Source organism: Sus scrofa, chromosome 1, assembly GCF_000003025.6.
Source record: "Sus scrofa isolate TJ Tabasco breed Duroc chromosome 1, Sscrofa11.1, whole genome shotgun sequence".
Classification (NCBI taxonomy): domain Eukaryota; kingdom Metazoa; phylum Chordata; class Mammalia; order Artiodactyla; family Suidae; genus Sus; species Sus scrofa.
In genome coordinates this window covers 25,646,569-25,663,334 of record NC_010443.5, presented here as the reverse complement: position 1 = coordinate 25,663,334, position 16,766 = coordinate 25,646,569, and the positions used below count along the sequence as shown (strand labels likewise).

The 16,766-nt window shown below is 38.6% G+C and overlaps 1 protein-coding gene across 1 annotated transcript; it reads left to right on the top strand.

Moving 5' to 3' along the window:
* On the top strand, window positions 58–16,338 carry CCDC28A (coiled-coil domain containing 28A). The gene is given in 6 exon segments (NM_001244669.1): window positions 58–203; window positions 2,355–2,554; window positions 4,282–4,445; window positions 9,397–9,551; window positions 11,675–11,697; window positions 15,775–16,338. Coding segments are annotated over 5 exon segments (555 nt in total). The 5' UTR covers window positions 58–203; window positions 2,355–2,396; the 3' UTR covers window positions 15,830–16,338.

Sequence of the window (16,766 nt, the reverse complement as noted above, 5' to 3'; positions counted from 1 at the left end):
CAGGCTCGCGCCTAGGGCACGGAGGCTCCGCCTCCTAACGTCACTTCCGTAAACAAAGCTCACTGTGGAGGCGCGAGGTCCGGGATGTGACCCCAGCTCAAGCTGCGGCGGTAGCATTGGCGGCTGCAGCTGCGGCGGTGGCTTCGGAGGCCCCGGAGTCTTTGCAAGCTGAGGAAGAGGACCCCGATCCCCTTCTTCCTGAGGTATGAAGTGGAAGCACAGCCACTCCCTCAGTGTCCACCTGTAAGCCCCTTCCCCGATCCACTCTAGCCATTACTGAATTCTAGGGGGCGAAGGGTGGTTTCAGCTCCGCTCCTTGGGGGAGGGAAATAAGGTAATGTACAGAGGGATTCCTGGCGGTCCTGCCTGGGGGTTGTGAATTCCTGCCTCAAACTAATGTGTGAGTTAGACTACAAGCAGTTTATGAAGGCCTTCTCTGAAACGTTCCTTGTTGCTTGGTATGCAAGAAGGATTTCGGTGCTCTTGTGCTAGTAATGTTACCTTACCAAAAAAGAAAAAAAAAGGGGGGGGGGTTATTTTTAAGCACTGGCCCTTCAAAACATCTTAGTTTAGAATGGTTTATTTGCATTGCTTTACCTTCTGTTTTGTTTTTTTTTCTCTTTTTGTATCACCAACTGTGTATAAGCATCATTAAATTTAAAGACCAATGTGTTTATATCTATCATAAATTTATACAGATCCTTGCCTTTCTGCAGAATGGATATCCCATCTTCTCTATTTAGTTATTTTAACATTTATTTTGCATGCTGAAACAACTCCAAAATGTCTGTTCTGTTACTAAAAATGCTTCTAAAAGGAAAAATTGTTAGCCAGGATTTAAGCGGATTTACTTTTGTTATCTGAAATTATAGACTGGTCAATAGAGCCTTTCCTTTACAACCTTTGGTTCTTTGGAGGTATCCTAGCTCTAGTTTTGATTGTCTAGAGTTAGCCTAAGCCAGTGGTTTAAATAACAGTGCTAGTTGCACTGAGTCCAGGCAATGGCAGAAAAATCTGTTTTCATTAAAATTCTCAAGTAATTACTTTAGGAGTGACATCAATGAATTTGAGTCTTTTTTCAAGGGTCATAGCATGATTAAATTCAACACAACATACAATAAGAGGTCTAATGTACCTAAGGCACTTTATAGTCTGATAAGGTGAAGAGCCATATAAATTTCTCATCTTATGATACATGCAGAAATATAATTTAATATTTGTGCATAAATAAAAAAGAAATGTGGAAGGATATTGTTATTATTATTATTATTATTATTATTTTTTTTTTTTTTTTGCCTTTTCTAGGGCCGTTCCCACTGCATATGGAGGTTCCCAGGCTAGGGGTCTAATCAGAGCTGTAGCCAAAGGCCTACGCCAGAGCCACAGCAACGTGGGATCCGAGCCGAGTCTGCAACCTACACCACAGATCACAGCAACGCTGGATCCTTAACCCACTGAGCAAGGCCAGGGATGGAACCCACAACCTCATGGTTCCTAGTCAAATTCGTTAACCACTGAGCCACAATGGGAACTCCTGGAAGGATATTTTTAGATGGATGGCCGTAAGAGAAATAAAGCTGGTTAAATTAAGGGACAGTACTGGATAAATAGAAGCCTTTACAAATATCCGCCAAGAGTAACTTCATAGTGTAACTTTTTTGATGTTGGCAAAATAAAACACATATAATAAAGTTTCATGTTTCCTGGGAAAAGGGTGGAGAAAGTAAATTCAAAATAGTCATGGAGCATGTTTAACTTTACATACATAACTTCACTTGACCAAGGAACTAGAATCAGTATTATCTCTGGCCAGAAACTGTTTCTGCTTAGTAGTTGAAATAAGGTTTCTAGTCCCTAGTTAAAATGAAGATACACTGTCAGTTATGCACCTGTTTGAATCTAGTTGGTTTTTCAAAGAATACACATTAGAAGGGAGACCTAAAGGCCACCTAAAGCTTGAGTCAGGCTGGGTCTATCACGTGGATGGTTTGTTTAGTGTTTATTATGTGTTGTTCTCCTTCTATAATAATGTAGGTATTTTGAAGGCAGGGACTTTGTCTTGTTCAATACCATCGTCCCAATGCCCAGAATTGTTCCTGACATGTGGAAGAAAGTAAATATTTGTGGGATGAATGAATAAAGAAAATGGTGAAAAAAGTTTTTGTCTAACAGGCAGCTTTGCTTAGGGCTTCTGTGTATATAGTCCTATAGATTCAACTTAAGGGATCCTTATTCTAACTTCCTCTAATGACCTCTGAAATCTTGATCCTCTTTCAGTCCATGAAGTGGGCTTTCGAACCTCCTTCATTTTGGCATATTGCAACTATGTGTATGATTTTGCTGTCTTTCCTTAGGTCATAAGAAGCTGGCCTTGGTGCAATAAGGAACTTAAAACAATGGAGGAGCGCAAAGTGAAGAGGAGGAGTCCTAAGTCTTTTAGTGCCCACTCTACTCAGGTTGTTAATGCCAAAAAAAATGCCATTCCAGTTAGTAAAAGCACAGGGTTTTCAAATCCTGCATCCCAGTCAACTTCACAGCGACCAAAGTTAAAAAGGTGAATTCTTTTCTTTCACTTTATCTTAGCAAAATGCTACTAAAATGCATACTAAGTTCTTTAATTCCTCTAACATTTTTTTTTCTCTTGGCTTTACTTTTAAAACAATCAAGCCACATAGTATGTGGTTTAAAAAATTTTTTTGAGGAGTTCCCGACGTGGCGCAGTGGTTAACGAATCCGACTAGGAACCATGAGGTTGCGGGTTCGGTCCCTGCCCTTGCTCAGTGGGTTAAGGATCCGGCGTTGCCGTGAGCTGTGGTGTAGGTTGCAGACGCGGCTCGGATCCTGCGTTGCTGTGGCTCTGGCCTAGGCCGGTGGCTACGGCTCCGATTTGACCCCTAGCCTGGGAACCTCCATATGCCGCGGAAGCGGCCCAAGAAATAGCAACAACAACAACAACAAAAGACAAAAAAAAAAAAAATTTTTTTTGAAGATAACAATGTAAGAGATTAGAAAATGCAAAATGAATGATTGGTTTTAAGGCCCCTACTTTGTCTCATATTAAAATACCCAGAGAGGGAAAAAAAAAAGTTGGGGGAGTTTCCGTTGTGGCTCAGCAGAAATGAACCCGACTAGCATCCATGAGGATGCCGGTTTGATCCTTGGCCTCGCTCAGGGGGTTAAGAATCCGGCATTGCCTAGGAATGTGGTGTGGGTCACAGACAAGACTCAGATCTGGCATTGCTGTGGCTGTGGTGTAGGCCAGCAGCTGCAGCTCTGATTCAGTCCCTAGCCTGTAAACTTCATATGCTATAGCTGCAGCCCTTAAAAAAAAAAAAAAAAAACACACAGAGCAAGAAAACTTGTAGACAGAGTTGATGAGCTAGCCAAATATGGAAAAGAGATATAATAGTTGTTTTTTAAAAGCTGAGTGTTTGTGCTTTGGTAGTTTTATTTTTAAAAAGAGTGAATTCATTGTTTTAGTAGAAATTATTTGTATTTATTGTAACTATTTAAACACAGGAAGAGTTCAAAGAAGAAAGAAAAGAGCACTAAAATCCCACACCTAGAAGTAATCATTATTAATATTTGGTGAACATCATTTGTCTTAAGCTTTAAAGGAAACTGGGGGGCAAGTTTAAATGTGTTGTCTTACTGCTGCATGTATGTATTTTATAGTATTAGATATTTGAAAAGCAGGATAATATCTTTAGAGAAAAAGCATTTCATAATCTCAGTCCTCTAGATACTTATGATTAAATAAACTTCCAATTACAAGCTTATCATGAGAATCGGTTAAGGAAGATGCTGTAAGCATCTGTAGCCACGAGTTTACACAAAAAACAAGATTGCTGCCTTGATGACCTCACACTCTCTCTGAGAGACAAAAGGGACATAGCCAGAGACACTTGGAAAAGAACCTTCTAGTAAGGACTAGATGAAAAACACCACAAATTCTGAGGGTTTTTTTTGAATACATTATCAGATTGAAAAGGGGTTCTTTTGGTTTCTGGCTTGAGATTACTGGTTTTATTTAGTATTGATTTTATTCTAATAATCTTATTTTTAAGGGAAATTCCATTTAATTCACTAATTTTGCTTAATCTAGAACAGCCTGAAAAACTATAGTTCTCTCTTTTTAAAGTTTTTGGCTGTGCCTTTGTCATGCAGAAGTTCCCGGGGCCAGGGATCAAAGCTGGGCCATAGCAAGGATGGAAATCAGATCCTTAACCCACTGCACCACAGGAGAACTGCAGTTAATTTTTCACTGCATCCTTTTTACAGAGTGATGAAAGAAAAGGCCAAACCTCAGGGTGGAGAAGGCAAAGGCGCTCAGTCAACCCCGATCCAACACTCCTTTCTCACCGATGTCTCCGATGTCCAGGAGATGGAGAGGGGGCTCCTCAGCCTTTTGAATGACTTCCATTCTGGAAAACTCCAAGCGTTTGGTAATCCATAGATGTTTCTCTCTACTTTTTTTCTTTTCAAGATGTTTGCATCCTATTTTCTGCATACATTTTGCAATTCCTTTCTAAAGTGTCATTTTCTTTTATTTAGGGTAAAAAGAGTCCGGAGGCATAAAACACAATCATCCTGGATTTCATTTGTCACAGAATTTTTTTTTTTTTTTTTTTTTTTTGCTTTTGAGGGCAGTACCTGTGGCACATGGAAGTTCCCAGGCTTTCCTATCCCTTCCCTTCCCCCTTTATTCCCTCTGCTTCCCCCTAACTCAACCAGTTAACCATACACACACACACACACACACAAATATTTTTGTTTTTGTTGTTTTATACAAATAGTAACTTGTCAGTGTCTTGCTTTCTAACTAAGCAATGTCTCACTAAACTCTCTGTCACTTGGTATAGTTTCAATGCTTTTTTTTAAATAGTTACATAATCTCCAAGTTATGAATAGACAAATTCAGCCATTTCTCTGTGGAAAGGCATTTACTTTGTCTCCAGTTTGGAACTAAACTCAGTGGTGTGGTGAACATCATTTTAATATATCCTTATGTGGATGTTTTTATTTCTTTGGGATGGCTTCCCAGGAGTGGGAGTCCTGGGTCAATGCATATATGTAATTTTAATTTCAATCAAAGTATCCAGATGGCTTTTCAAAAAAGCTATCATAAGTCTAGTTTTCCTGAGTTATTTGTCTATCTATCTATTTATTTATGTCATTTTAGGGCCGCACCTGCAGCATGTGGAAGTTCCCAGGCTAGGGGTTGCATCTGAGTTGCAGGTGCCGGCCTACACCACAGCCACAGCAACACCAGTTCTGAACCACATCTGCAACCTGCACTGAAGCTCATGGCAATGCCAGATCCTTAACCCACTGAGCGAAGCCAGGGATCAAACCCACATCCTCATTGATACTAGTTGGCTTTGTTACCGCTGAGCCACAATAGGAACTCCCTCATGAGTAATTTATGAAAGAACTCTTTTCCCTGAATGCACACCAGCAATGGGTATTACCAGTCTTTTTTTTTTTTTTTGCCTGTCTTTTGATAGAAAGTGAGATTTCTTTTATTAATGTTGAATTTTTGAATATCCATGAATGTTTGTTGAGCAGTTGGATTTCTCTTTTTCAAGACCTTTACTCAATTTTCTATTTGGTTGTTTATCCTTTGTTGTTGTTGTCATTTTTATTTACTAAGAGCCCATTTTGTATTTTTAGGTGCTAACCCTCTGGCCTTTGTATTTTTTTTTTCATTTTTTACCATTTTTTAGTGTGTCTGTGGATTATACTTAACCTTGTAAAAGTTTTTAATTTTTTAAAAATAAATTTTATTGGACTATAGTTGACTTATAAAGTTGTGTTAGTTTCAGGTGTACAGCAAAGTAAATCAGTTATATATATATCCATTCTTTTTCAGATTCTTTTCCCATGTAGGCTATTACACAATATTGAGTGGATTTCCCTGTGCTATACAGTAGGTCCTTGTTACCTGTCTATTTTGTATGTAGTCGTGTGTATGTGTCAATCCCAAACCCCTAATTTATTCCTTCTGCACCTCATTTCCCCTTTGGTAACCATGAATTTGGTTTCAAAATCTTTGAGTCTGTTTCTGTTCTGTAAGTTATTTTCTATCACTTTTTTTTAGATTTCACATACTAGTGATCTCATATATTTGTTTTTGGTGGGCTTTTTTGGATTCTTTTTTTTTTTAATTTTTTTTCATTATAGCTGGTTTACAGTGTTCTATTTTCTACTGTACAGCATGTTGACCCAGTTACACATACATGTATAGATTCATCAGAAGTGATTAGACATTGTTCCCAGGGCCATACAGCAGGATCTCATTGCCCATCCATTCCAAAGGCAACAGTCTGCATCTATTAACCCCAGACTCCCAGTCCATCCCACTCCCTTCCTCTCCCCCTTGGCAACCACAAGTCTGTTCTCCAAGTCCATGATTTTCTTTTCTGTGGAAAGGTCCCTTTGTGCTATATATTAGATTCCAGATATAAGTGATATCATATGGTATTTGCCTTTCTCTTTCTGACTTACTTCACTCAGTAGGAGAGTCTCTAGTTACATCCTCATATGATATTTGTGCTTGTCAGACTTACTTCACTTAATATGATAATCTCTAGGTCCATCCATGTTGCTGAAAATGACATTATTTCATTCTTGTTTTGCAGCTGAGTAATATTTCATTGTATAGTTGTACCACATCTTCTTCATCTGACCCTCTATTGGACATTTAGTTGCTAAAAATTTTTAATTTTTGGATATTCAAATATTCTTTTTTTTAAATAGTTTCTGGGTTTCTAGTCATGCTTATACTATTATTTGAAAAGAAGACATTTAAAAACACATATTTGGAGTTCCCATTGTGGCTCAGCAGAAACGAATCTGACTAGTATCCCTGAGGACATAGGTTTGATCCCTGGCCTGCTCAGTGGATTAAGGATCCAGCATTGCTGTGAGCTGTGGTGTAGGTTGCAGTTGGGGCTCGGATTTGGCTTTGCTGTGGCTGTGGCGCAGACCAGTGGCTACAGCTCCGATTCAACCCCTAGTCTGGGAACCTCCATATGCTGTAGGTGTGGCCCTAAAAAGAAAAAATAAAATAAAATAAAAAAATGAAAACGTATTTATTTCAAAAGGTTTCTTTCTCTTTTTTTTTTTGGCCGTGGATGTGGAAGTTCCTGGGCCAGGGATTGAACCTGAGCTATAGCAGCAACTAGAGCCACAGCAGTGACAACACCATATCTTTAACCTGCTGTGTCACAAGGGAATTCCCACAAAGATATTTTATGATATCCCTTCCTCCTTGCTTTACCCCATCCCTGTAAGGTGATCTTTAGAATAACTTCACTTTCCCCCTCCTCCTTTCTCACCCTTGAGATATAATCCTTGGATCACTTTTACTTTTTCACTTTCTCCCTAACACCCTTCCTGCCCTAACTCTTAAGTGACTTTATATTCTTGGATCAAAGTCTCTGTTATTTGATGGTTTGCTCTTCATAAGCATTGCAGATGAGAAGTTGATTGCCAGTTGGATTCTTTCTTATGAAGTAATTTTTTTCAGTCTTGAAAGATTTTTTTTCTTTATTCTTAAAGTTTTAAGCATTAACCAGAATATGCTTATGACTGTATCACCCCTGCTGGGAATCAGTGAGCCCGTCATATCTGCCAACTCATCTTTCGTCTCAGGGTACATTTCTTCCTTTGGTCATTTATTTCTCCTCCATCTGTTCCTTTTTATCCTTTTGGAGATTCTGTTGTTCTCATGTTAGGTGACCTTGACCTATCCCCTGAATCTCTTCTCTTTTCCTTTATGATGTCTACCTCTATATTTTTACTCCATATTGTTTTCCTCTCTAAATATGTCTTTATGTGTGTGTGTGTGCGCGCGTATGTATCTCGTGTTATTCTTCCACTTGAACTCCCAGGTTACTAATTGTTGAAAAACATTAAAATAGAGGAAGTGAGATATTTTTACTTTGAAGAAAGGATGATTTTGAAAGAACTGTTGCTAGCTTCAAAATTATTAGTAGTTCTTTTTTTTTTTTTTTTGTCTTTTTGCTATTTCTTGGGCCGCTCCTGCGTCATATGGAGGTTCCCAGGCTAGGGGTTGAATCGGAGCTGTAGCCCCTGGCCTACGCCAGAGCCACAGCAACGCAGGATCCCAGCCTCATCTGCGACCTACACCACAGCTCACGGCAATGCCGGATCGTTAACCCACTGAGCAAGGGCAGGGATCGAACCCGCAACCTCATGGTGCCTAGTCGGATTCGTTAACTACTGCGCCACGACAGGAACTCCCAAAATTATTAGTAGTTCTTAATGTAACATAGTTTATGAAGCTGGTGAGAGGAGATACAGTACAGTTTCATATTGCTTCAAGCTATGTACTTTAGCTGAAATATATTATACCTTGAGAAAATCAGCTTTTTAGAAAATAAATGATAATATTAAGAGGTGGTAGAGGCTGTACTTAAACTGAAGGAAAGTATATATTATCTATCTATCTATCTATCTATATATATATATATATTAGTTACTCTGGGCAGATAATGCTCCCTCAGAGGACTCTAGTCAATAAGTGATGTAATATTTAGTCAATAAGTAATGACCTATCCTTTAGCAATAAATTGTCTTCCACTACTATGTATATGTTGTGTTTCTCATGTTTCATTACATTCTTCATGCTTTATAAATATTTTTGTTTACGTTTGCAAGAGAAGGAATACATGGTTGGTAAAATGATTCATGGTTGAAATTCTTATAGGAACTCTTAATTTCATTTGAATTATTATAAAATGTTGGGTTACTCAATTCTTTTTTTTTTTTTTTTTCTTTTTTCTTTTTAGGGCCACACTTCTGGCATATGGAGGTTCGCAGGCTAGGGGTCGAATCAGAGCTGTAGCACTGGCCTATGCCAGAGCCACAGAAGCACCAGATCCGAGCCACATCTGCAAATCACACCGCAGCTCACAGCAACGCCAGATCCTTAACCCACTGAGCGAGGCCAGGGATCGAACCTGCAACCTCAAGGTTTCTAGTTGGATTCATTTCCACTGAGCCATGACGGGAACTCTGGGTTACTCAATTCTAATGGAAGTTTTCAACTGGTATGCAAATAATGTTAACACTTCTATATATGACATTACTATTGAATTTTTTTTTTTACCACCTAAGGGGTGATTTTATTTAAACAGTTTTTTCTATGTGATTTTTTAATACCCATGATCTTTTTTTGGTTTGTCATCGTTTCCCTGGCCAGAAAGTTGATATATAATTTTATGTAGAAAATATACAGTTATTAGCAATGTAATTTACAAAAGAAAGAAAACTAATTTCTTTTAAGCACCTAGAATTTAGAAGTTTTTCCTCAAGACAGTCAGTTTGGCCTATCCTAATCTCTATTGATGTTCTGGAATGTTCCCCCAGGAAATGAATGTTCCATTGAACAGATGGAACATGTTCGGGGAATGCAAGAGAAATTAGCTCGCTTGAATTTGGAGCTCTATGGAGAGTTAGAGGAACTTCCTGAGGATAAGAGAAAAGCAGCCAGTGACTCCAATCTCGATAGGCTTCTGTCTGATGTGAGTACAGTCCTCTTTCTTTACTTTTTCTCGATAGAAATTTTTATTGAGATAAAATTCACCATTGTAACCACTTTAAAGTATTACAATTTAGTGATTTTTAGTATATTCACAATGTTGGGCAGATATCACCACTGTCTAATCTCCACACGTTTCATCACTCCGCAAAGAAACCCTGGTCCTCTTGGTTCTCCCCTCCCCCTTCCCCTAGCAACCACCAATCTATAGATTTGTCCATTCTGGACATTTCATAGAAATGGAATCATAAAGTATCTGGCTTTTTACTTCTGGATTCTTTCACTTAGTGTAATGTTTTCAAGTTCCATCCATGTTCTTTTCTTAGAAGACATATGTTCAGAGGAAATTGTATTTACATTTAGCATATTTTCTGAGATACTGGTAAATCTAAAATATTTGCTTCTGGACATTGATAAAATATTAAAATATAGAAGACAGTATGTCAGAAGACCCTGGCATGATTAATACATTTTGCATTATTTGGCTGATGGTAGTTACTTACACCGTGTTTGGTATTGATGGTAATTTAGTGGGTTACCATGTGTATTTACTTGCTAGGGTGGCCATAACAAACTACCACACACTGGGTGGCTCAAGCAACAGAAATTTATCTTCTCACAGTTCTGGAGGCTGAGAGCTGGAAATCAGGGTGTCAGCAGGGTTGGGTCCTTGGCCATCTTCGTGTTCACATCGTATTCTCCATCCCTGTGTGGGTGCCTATGCCCACAGGTCCTCTTTTGTCAGGACACTAATCATATTGGATTAGGGTCCATCCTGATGATTTCACTTTAACGTAATTCCTTCTTTTCAGAACCTATCTCCAAATATAGTCACATGCTGAAGTATTAGGGGTTAGGACTAAAATTTATGAATTTGGGAGGACACAGTTCACCCATAAGATCATATATAATCCTTATACTGAAAAAGTGTTCATTAAGTTTGCCTCTTTATTGTATTTTATTTTATTTGCTTTTTAGGGCTATATTCATGGCACATGGAAGTTCCTAGGCTAGGGGTCTAATCGCAGCTACAGCTGCTGGCCTATGTCACAGACACAGCAGCGCCAGATCCGAGCCGTGTCTGTGACCTACACCACAGCTCACAGCAACGCCAGATCCTTAATCCACTGAGCAAGGCCAGGGATTGAACCTGCAACCTCATGGTTCCTAGTTGGATTCATTTCTGCTGCACCACAATGGGAACTCCCAAATTTGCCTTTTTAAATCTTTTTTGGAACAAAAATAAAAAAGTTGAATTCAACATGCTTTAGTTTCAGATTTCATAGTCACCAGCAGCAGAAATGGTTACTTTCTGTTGCTTTTCTCTAACTTTTGTATAAGTAAATGTGAGAGAAATTGTATGCCTGTACTTTTACAATTTCAAACCTACACTTTCGTGATTGCAGTGTGTGTTGAAAACTGAATTTGAAACCAGAAAGCCCTTGTTTAGTCCAGGATCTACATAGAGTTGTATAATTTGGGGCAGTTTAGTTTTGATGTAACTCAGGTTTTCCTCTTTGTAAAATAGGGGTGGTTAATTTTACCTCATACTAAAACTGAGTATCATGTGAAATCTTTTTGTAATTCATAATGTTTTTAAAGATTTCAGTCATTAAAATGGCAGCTTTTTTCTTTTAAAAACTATTAGAGATGACTATAATTAAGCATTATTTTTGTATAAGTGAATCTCCCTTGTCTGAAAATTTTTAGAAAGGTTTTTCTATAATATTTTGCCTTTTTTTTTTGGTTTTTTTTTAGGGCCACACTTGTGGCATATGCAGGTTCCCAGGCTAGGGATCAAATTGGAGCTGCAACCAGTGGCCTACGCCACAGTCACAGCAATGCCAGATCTGAGCCGCGTCTGTGACCTATACCATAGCTCACAGCAATACGGGATCCGTAACCTATTGAGCAAGGCCAGGGATTGAACCTGTGTCCTCATAGATACCAGTCAGATTGTTTCCGCTGAGCCATGACGGGAACTCCAATATTTTGCTTTTTCATTTAAGGAAAGCTTAAATGAGAAATCATTTATTTAATAATGCATGGAAACAATTACTTATGATATTTATCTTATAAAAATAAATTTATTTCTTTGTGTTACAGCTAGAAGAATTGAATTCTTCGATGTATCCTTTGCTTAACATCAACATGAAAAGTTTACAGATTATAATTTTTGGTGAATAGTCCCAATCAGGTGAAGAAATCTATTTACTGGGGCCATCTTTTTTTTCCCTTTGGTTTGTAAATGGAATTTCCTAGTTGTATGCTGATTTGTGTGTGTGTGTGTGTTTTGTTTTGTATTGTTTTTGAAATTTTAAGACAAATTTTTTAGAAAGTTTTAACCAAGTGAATTAAGGATTAAGCTAGTTGCCATATTAATTATTTCAAATCTTAGATTCTTAAGCTAAATGGAAGTTGGATAGCAGAAATAATGTCCTATATTAAATTTAATATTATTATATACAGTATTTGATTTTATTTATTTATCTATTTTGTCTTTTTGCCCTTCCTAGGGCTGCTCCCTCAGCATATGGAGGTTCCCAGGCTAGGGGTCGAATCGGAGCTGTAGCTGCCAGCCTACACCACAGCCACAGCAACTTGGGATCCGAGCCGCGTCTTCAACTTACACCACAGCTCACGGCAACGCCGGATCCTTAACCCAGTGAGCGAGGCCAGGGACCCGAAACCTCATGGTTCCTAGTTAGATTCATTAGCCACTGTGCCACGACAGGAACTCCAATATACAGTATTTTAGATGTATGTGTTTTGTAGGATTAGCTTAAAGGAGATCACCAAGGCACAGATTAAATATTCAGATTTTGACATTTCGATTTAGAGCAATTATTTCAGGAACTTTTCAAAATGTATTTTTGAACATAGCAATAGGCACAATGTGAGATGTCTAAGGACAGTAAGAAATCCTGCCTATAAAATACAAGTAAGACAGGTATGAGAGGTAAGACATCTGTGAGAGTTAAGACAGCTCTTTGAACCAAATAATGAGGTAGTAAAAAGAATACGGGTTATAGAGTCAAGAGATTTGATTTTTTAAATTTGGTTCTACATTTTATTTATTTATTTATTTTTTGGTCTTTTTGCTATTTCTTGGGCCGCTCCCGTGGCATGTGGAGGTTCCCAGGCTAGGGGTCCAATCGGAGCTGTAGCCACTGGCCTGCGCCAGAGCCACAGCAACACGGGATCTGAGCCGCGTCTGCAACCTACACCGCAGCTCACGGCAACGCCGGATCCTTAACCCGCTGAGCAAGGGCAGGAACCGAACCCGCAACCTCATGGTTCCTAATCGGATTCGTTAACCACTGCGCCACGACGGGAACTCCTGGTTCTACATTTTGTTAATGTAACCTTGCACAGATTGTTTAAAAGCTCAGTGTGTCCTCTGTAATCTAGGTTAATTGCTGCATGAAATTTTCATATATATATACTAGTATATATGAAAATTTCCCAACCATGTAGCATATAAAAATTACTATTATTGCTATAATATATACTGTTATTAACTGTTGAACTGTATAGTAACAACAGTGAAAAATAGGAAGCTATATACAAATCCGGTAATAGTAATTAATAGTTAACCTTTTCAAATACCTGCTGTTTGCCCAGCATCGTATGAAGGATTCGACATACATTATCTCATTTGGTCCTACCCTTGAAAGTAAGTGGTATTATACTCACAGCGCTACTAAGAAAATACAGTTTTGAGAACCACATAAATGGTAGGGAGACATTAATAGAGAATGTCATTGCCAAGAGAGACTTTACTATGGGGGTAAGATATGAGTTAATGAGGGGGCTTTTTTAAGGTGTAGTTCCTGGTTCTTTCCTCTGTATTCATTTTAAGTTTATATTCTATACTTTCTATTCTGCTTATGACACTTATGTAATCCCTATCCTCTTAGCTGAGTTCTTGTTAAACATTTGGACTTACTTGTTTCACACTTTCCTCAATTCAGCCCCCACAGTTAAAGAGGGTACGGTGGTGGAATACAGGAACATGGGCTTTGGATTGCATTTTTTTCAAATCTTAGTAAGCAGCTGTGTAACCTGGAGCAAAGTCTGGCAACTCTAGTTTTCTCATCTGTAATAAATTTTCTCTCTGGAGTTCCCATCGTGGCTCAGCGGAAACAAATCTGACTAGGAACCATGAGGTTTGGGGTTCCATCTCTGGCCTTGCTTAGTGGGTTAGGGATCCAGCATTGCCATGAGCTATGGTGTAGGTCTCAGACATGGCTCGGATCTGGTGCTGCTGTGGCTGTGGCATAGGCTGGCAGCTGTAGCTCCCATTCAACCCTAGCCTGGGAACCTCCATATGCCACGGGTGCAGTCCTAAAAAGCAAGGGAAAAAAAAATGTTCTCTCTGTGCTCATACTTTCCCCTTCTAATTTTCCTTTCTGCCCTCAGTGCCTCTGTTATTTTAATCATCAAGATTATTTTAAAATCCCTTCTGTTACTATGGCAGCCATTGCTAATCTGTAATGGCACTGTCTGCCATTTAGCCTGGACAGGGACATGAAATCATTTGCCATTTAATAATTACAATCAGTTGCCAGGCATTATCAGTTCTGTTTTGTATTCTTCCTATATTCTCTACCCTCGTCACCTGATTCCATAATCTTTCAAATTTCTGTTCTCTAGAAAGTTTAGAGCTGCACTGTTCAATATGGCAGCCACTAGCCAAGTCACTACTGACTAATATGGATTGAAATGGGCTATAAGTATATTGTGCAATCTGATCTCAGAGATTTAGAATGAAAAGAATGCAAAGTATCTTAATATTTTTATAATGATTACATGTTGAAGTGATAATTTCCCAATTAGTATAAATAAAACCTATTTTAAAATGATATCTGGACCTTACATTATATTTCTGTTGGACAGTACTGCTATAGACTTTAGACATTGCCACTAAATTACTCTTCCTAAAACATGACTTTGATTTTGCCATTCCTGTTTTTTTTTTTTTGCGCCTTTTTAAGACCTCACCTGTGGCATATGAAGGCCTACACCACAGCAACACTAGATCCAAGCCACATCTGCGACCTATACCACAGCTCACAGCAACACAGGATCAAAAGTGCATCCTCATGGATGCTAGTCAGATTCATTTCCACTGAGCCACGATGGGAACTCCTTGCCGTTCCTGTTTCTTACTAAGTTTTTGTTTTTGTTTTTGTTTTGTTTTTTACCACGTCAGACTTTTTAAAGTCTCTCAATAATTTGATCACACCCTATACATCCTGTTTTATTTTTCATTCCTACCAAGTTGGCTCTCTGGATGTCTAAAAGCAGTCTGGATGCCCAAGTTCATGCTCACCTTAAGGCCCTTGTTCAGGTTGTACTTTCTACCTAGAGTTGCTCTGGCCTCCTTCTCCTTATCAAGCTGACTACTTCCATAGAGCATTTTGCTTGGACCTCAGACTAGCATTTTGCCTTATGTCATTATCTGTTGTTTTTATATGTGTTAAGTCTCAGCCTTCCAACTGAACAAGAATATCTTTGATGGCAGAGCTCATGTCTGTACATTTTTGCAAACCTCGGCCATACATGTATTTCTAGCATTTAGTTGTCCTCAATATATCCAGATCATTGTTTGACTTGAGTCTTGAAAAATAGGTGGTAATTGGATCATATAGATGAAAGAGGAAAATAAAAGGCATTTATTAGACAGGAAGAGAATAAAATATGCAAGAACTCCATCCTATTTCCAGTCTTCTTGAAGGATAATGCAGAGGATTATAGGAAAGATTTTAGAGCTCTGGTGATTTCCTTTTATTCCTTTGAACTTTTACAAGGAAATTATCTTCCCAGGGATGGTAAATTGGTGTTTTCTCAAATGAATTTTTTAATCCACCAAGCTTTCATATTGCCTCTAATCAGCTTCATGCCATGCAAATGATTCTTGCTGCATAAAAATAATTCTGTGCGCTATTAGAATCTGGAACATAGTCTTGATTCAGTGATTTTTTTTTAAGTCTTCAAATTCTAGACATAGTAAATTACTTCACTACATTTAAAGTTTGCCTTACTACATCCAAGTTTCTCGGTAGCAGCGTAGGCACTTTCCCTTTAAACATGTTTCCTTTTTTTTTTTTTTAAATCTGTCTTTTAGCTCTTGAATGTAATTTCTAGGAATGTAAAAGGAGTACCCATTAGAGAATGAAAATCTTCTTAACTGACGAATTCAGACAGAAACTACATTTGGCAGATGCTCAAGATGTTCCAAACACTTCTACCAGCTAAAATGAAGTGCACTTGCTTTCTCGTGGTTTGAAGAAAAGCAGCATCCTTTACTTTCCAGCTGAATCCAGTAGCAGAATCATCTTCCACAATAAGGAATTAAAGTAATCAAAGTGCAAGTGCAGTGATTGCTTTCACATGCTGCTTTTAGTTAACGTGCCATAATTCACCGTAACTGGAGGCCTAGGCCTTGTTGAAGGCTTAATCAGGAAATGTGATACAGAGCTTTTGCTGCTATGCTTTATATTGTTGCCTTATGGGGTTATACTTGAAATGTGTTGTGCTAAATGTTGATAGGGCTGAAGGATCTATCCTTCCTGAGCTCACCAAACTTATTCCACTGTTGGTCCCAAGTTGATGGTGCACAGGCTTTTCGTGGCAGCCCAGCTTCAGTTTACAGTAGACAATCAATAGACACGCCTGGCGTGTTTTCCAACGGCCAGTGACAATAAAATGTTTAATGATTATTTGCGAAATTTGCTATTTTTAATAAAGTGATTGTTTTAAATTCATCTCTTTGTCTGTTTTGGAGTAACCTATAACCTTCAATCTGGGAATACAAGGGTTCAGTCCTCAAGGGTAAACTATGTTTAGAAAATTGGAGGTTCTTGCAATCATGCACCTTGTACACATTAAATATTGTAATGAAAAGAGCATGGGCTTTTTTTTTTTTTTTTCCTTCTTCTTTTTAGGCCCGCACAACTGTTATATGTAAGTTCCCGGGCTAGGGATCAAATTGGAGCTGCAGCTGTAGGCCACAGCCACAGCTACACCAGATCCTTTACCCGCTGAAGGAGGCCAGGGATCAGACTGCATCCTCACAGACACTGTGTCAGCTAAGCCACAACGGGAGCTCCCAGGCATGGGCTTTGACCTTACTTAGACCTTGGTATGAACCCCCACGCTGCTCCTTAGCTTTGGGTTCATGTGTGTTTATTCA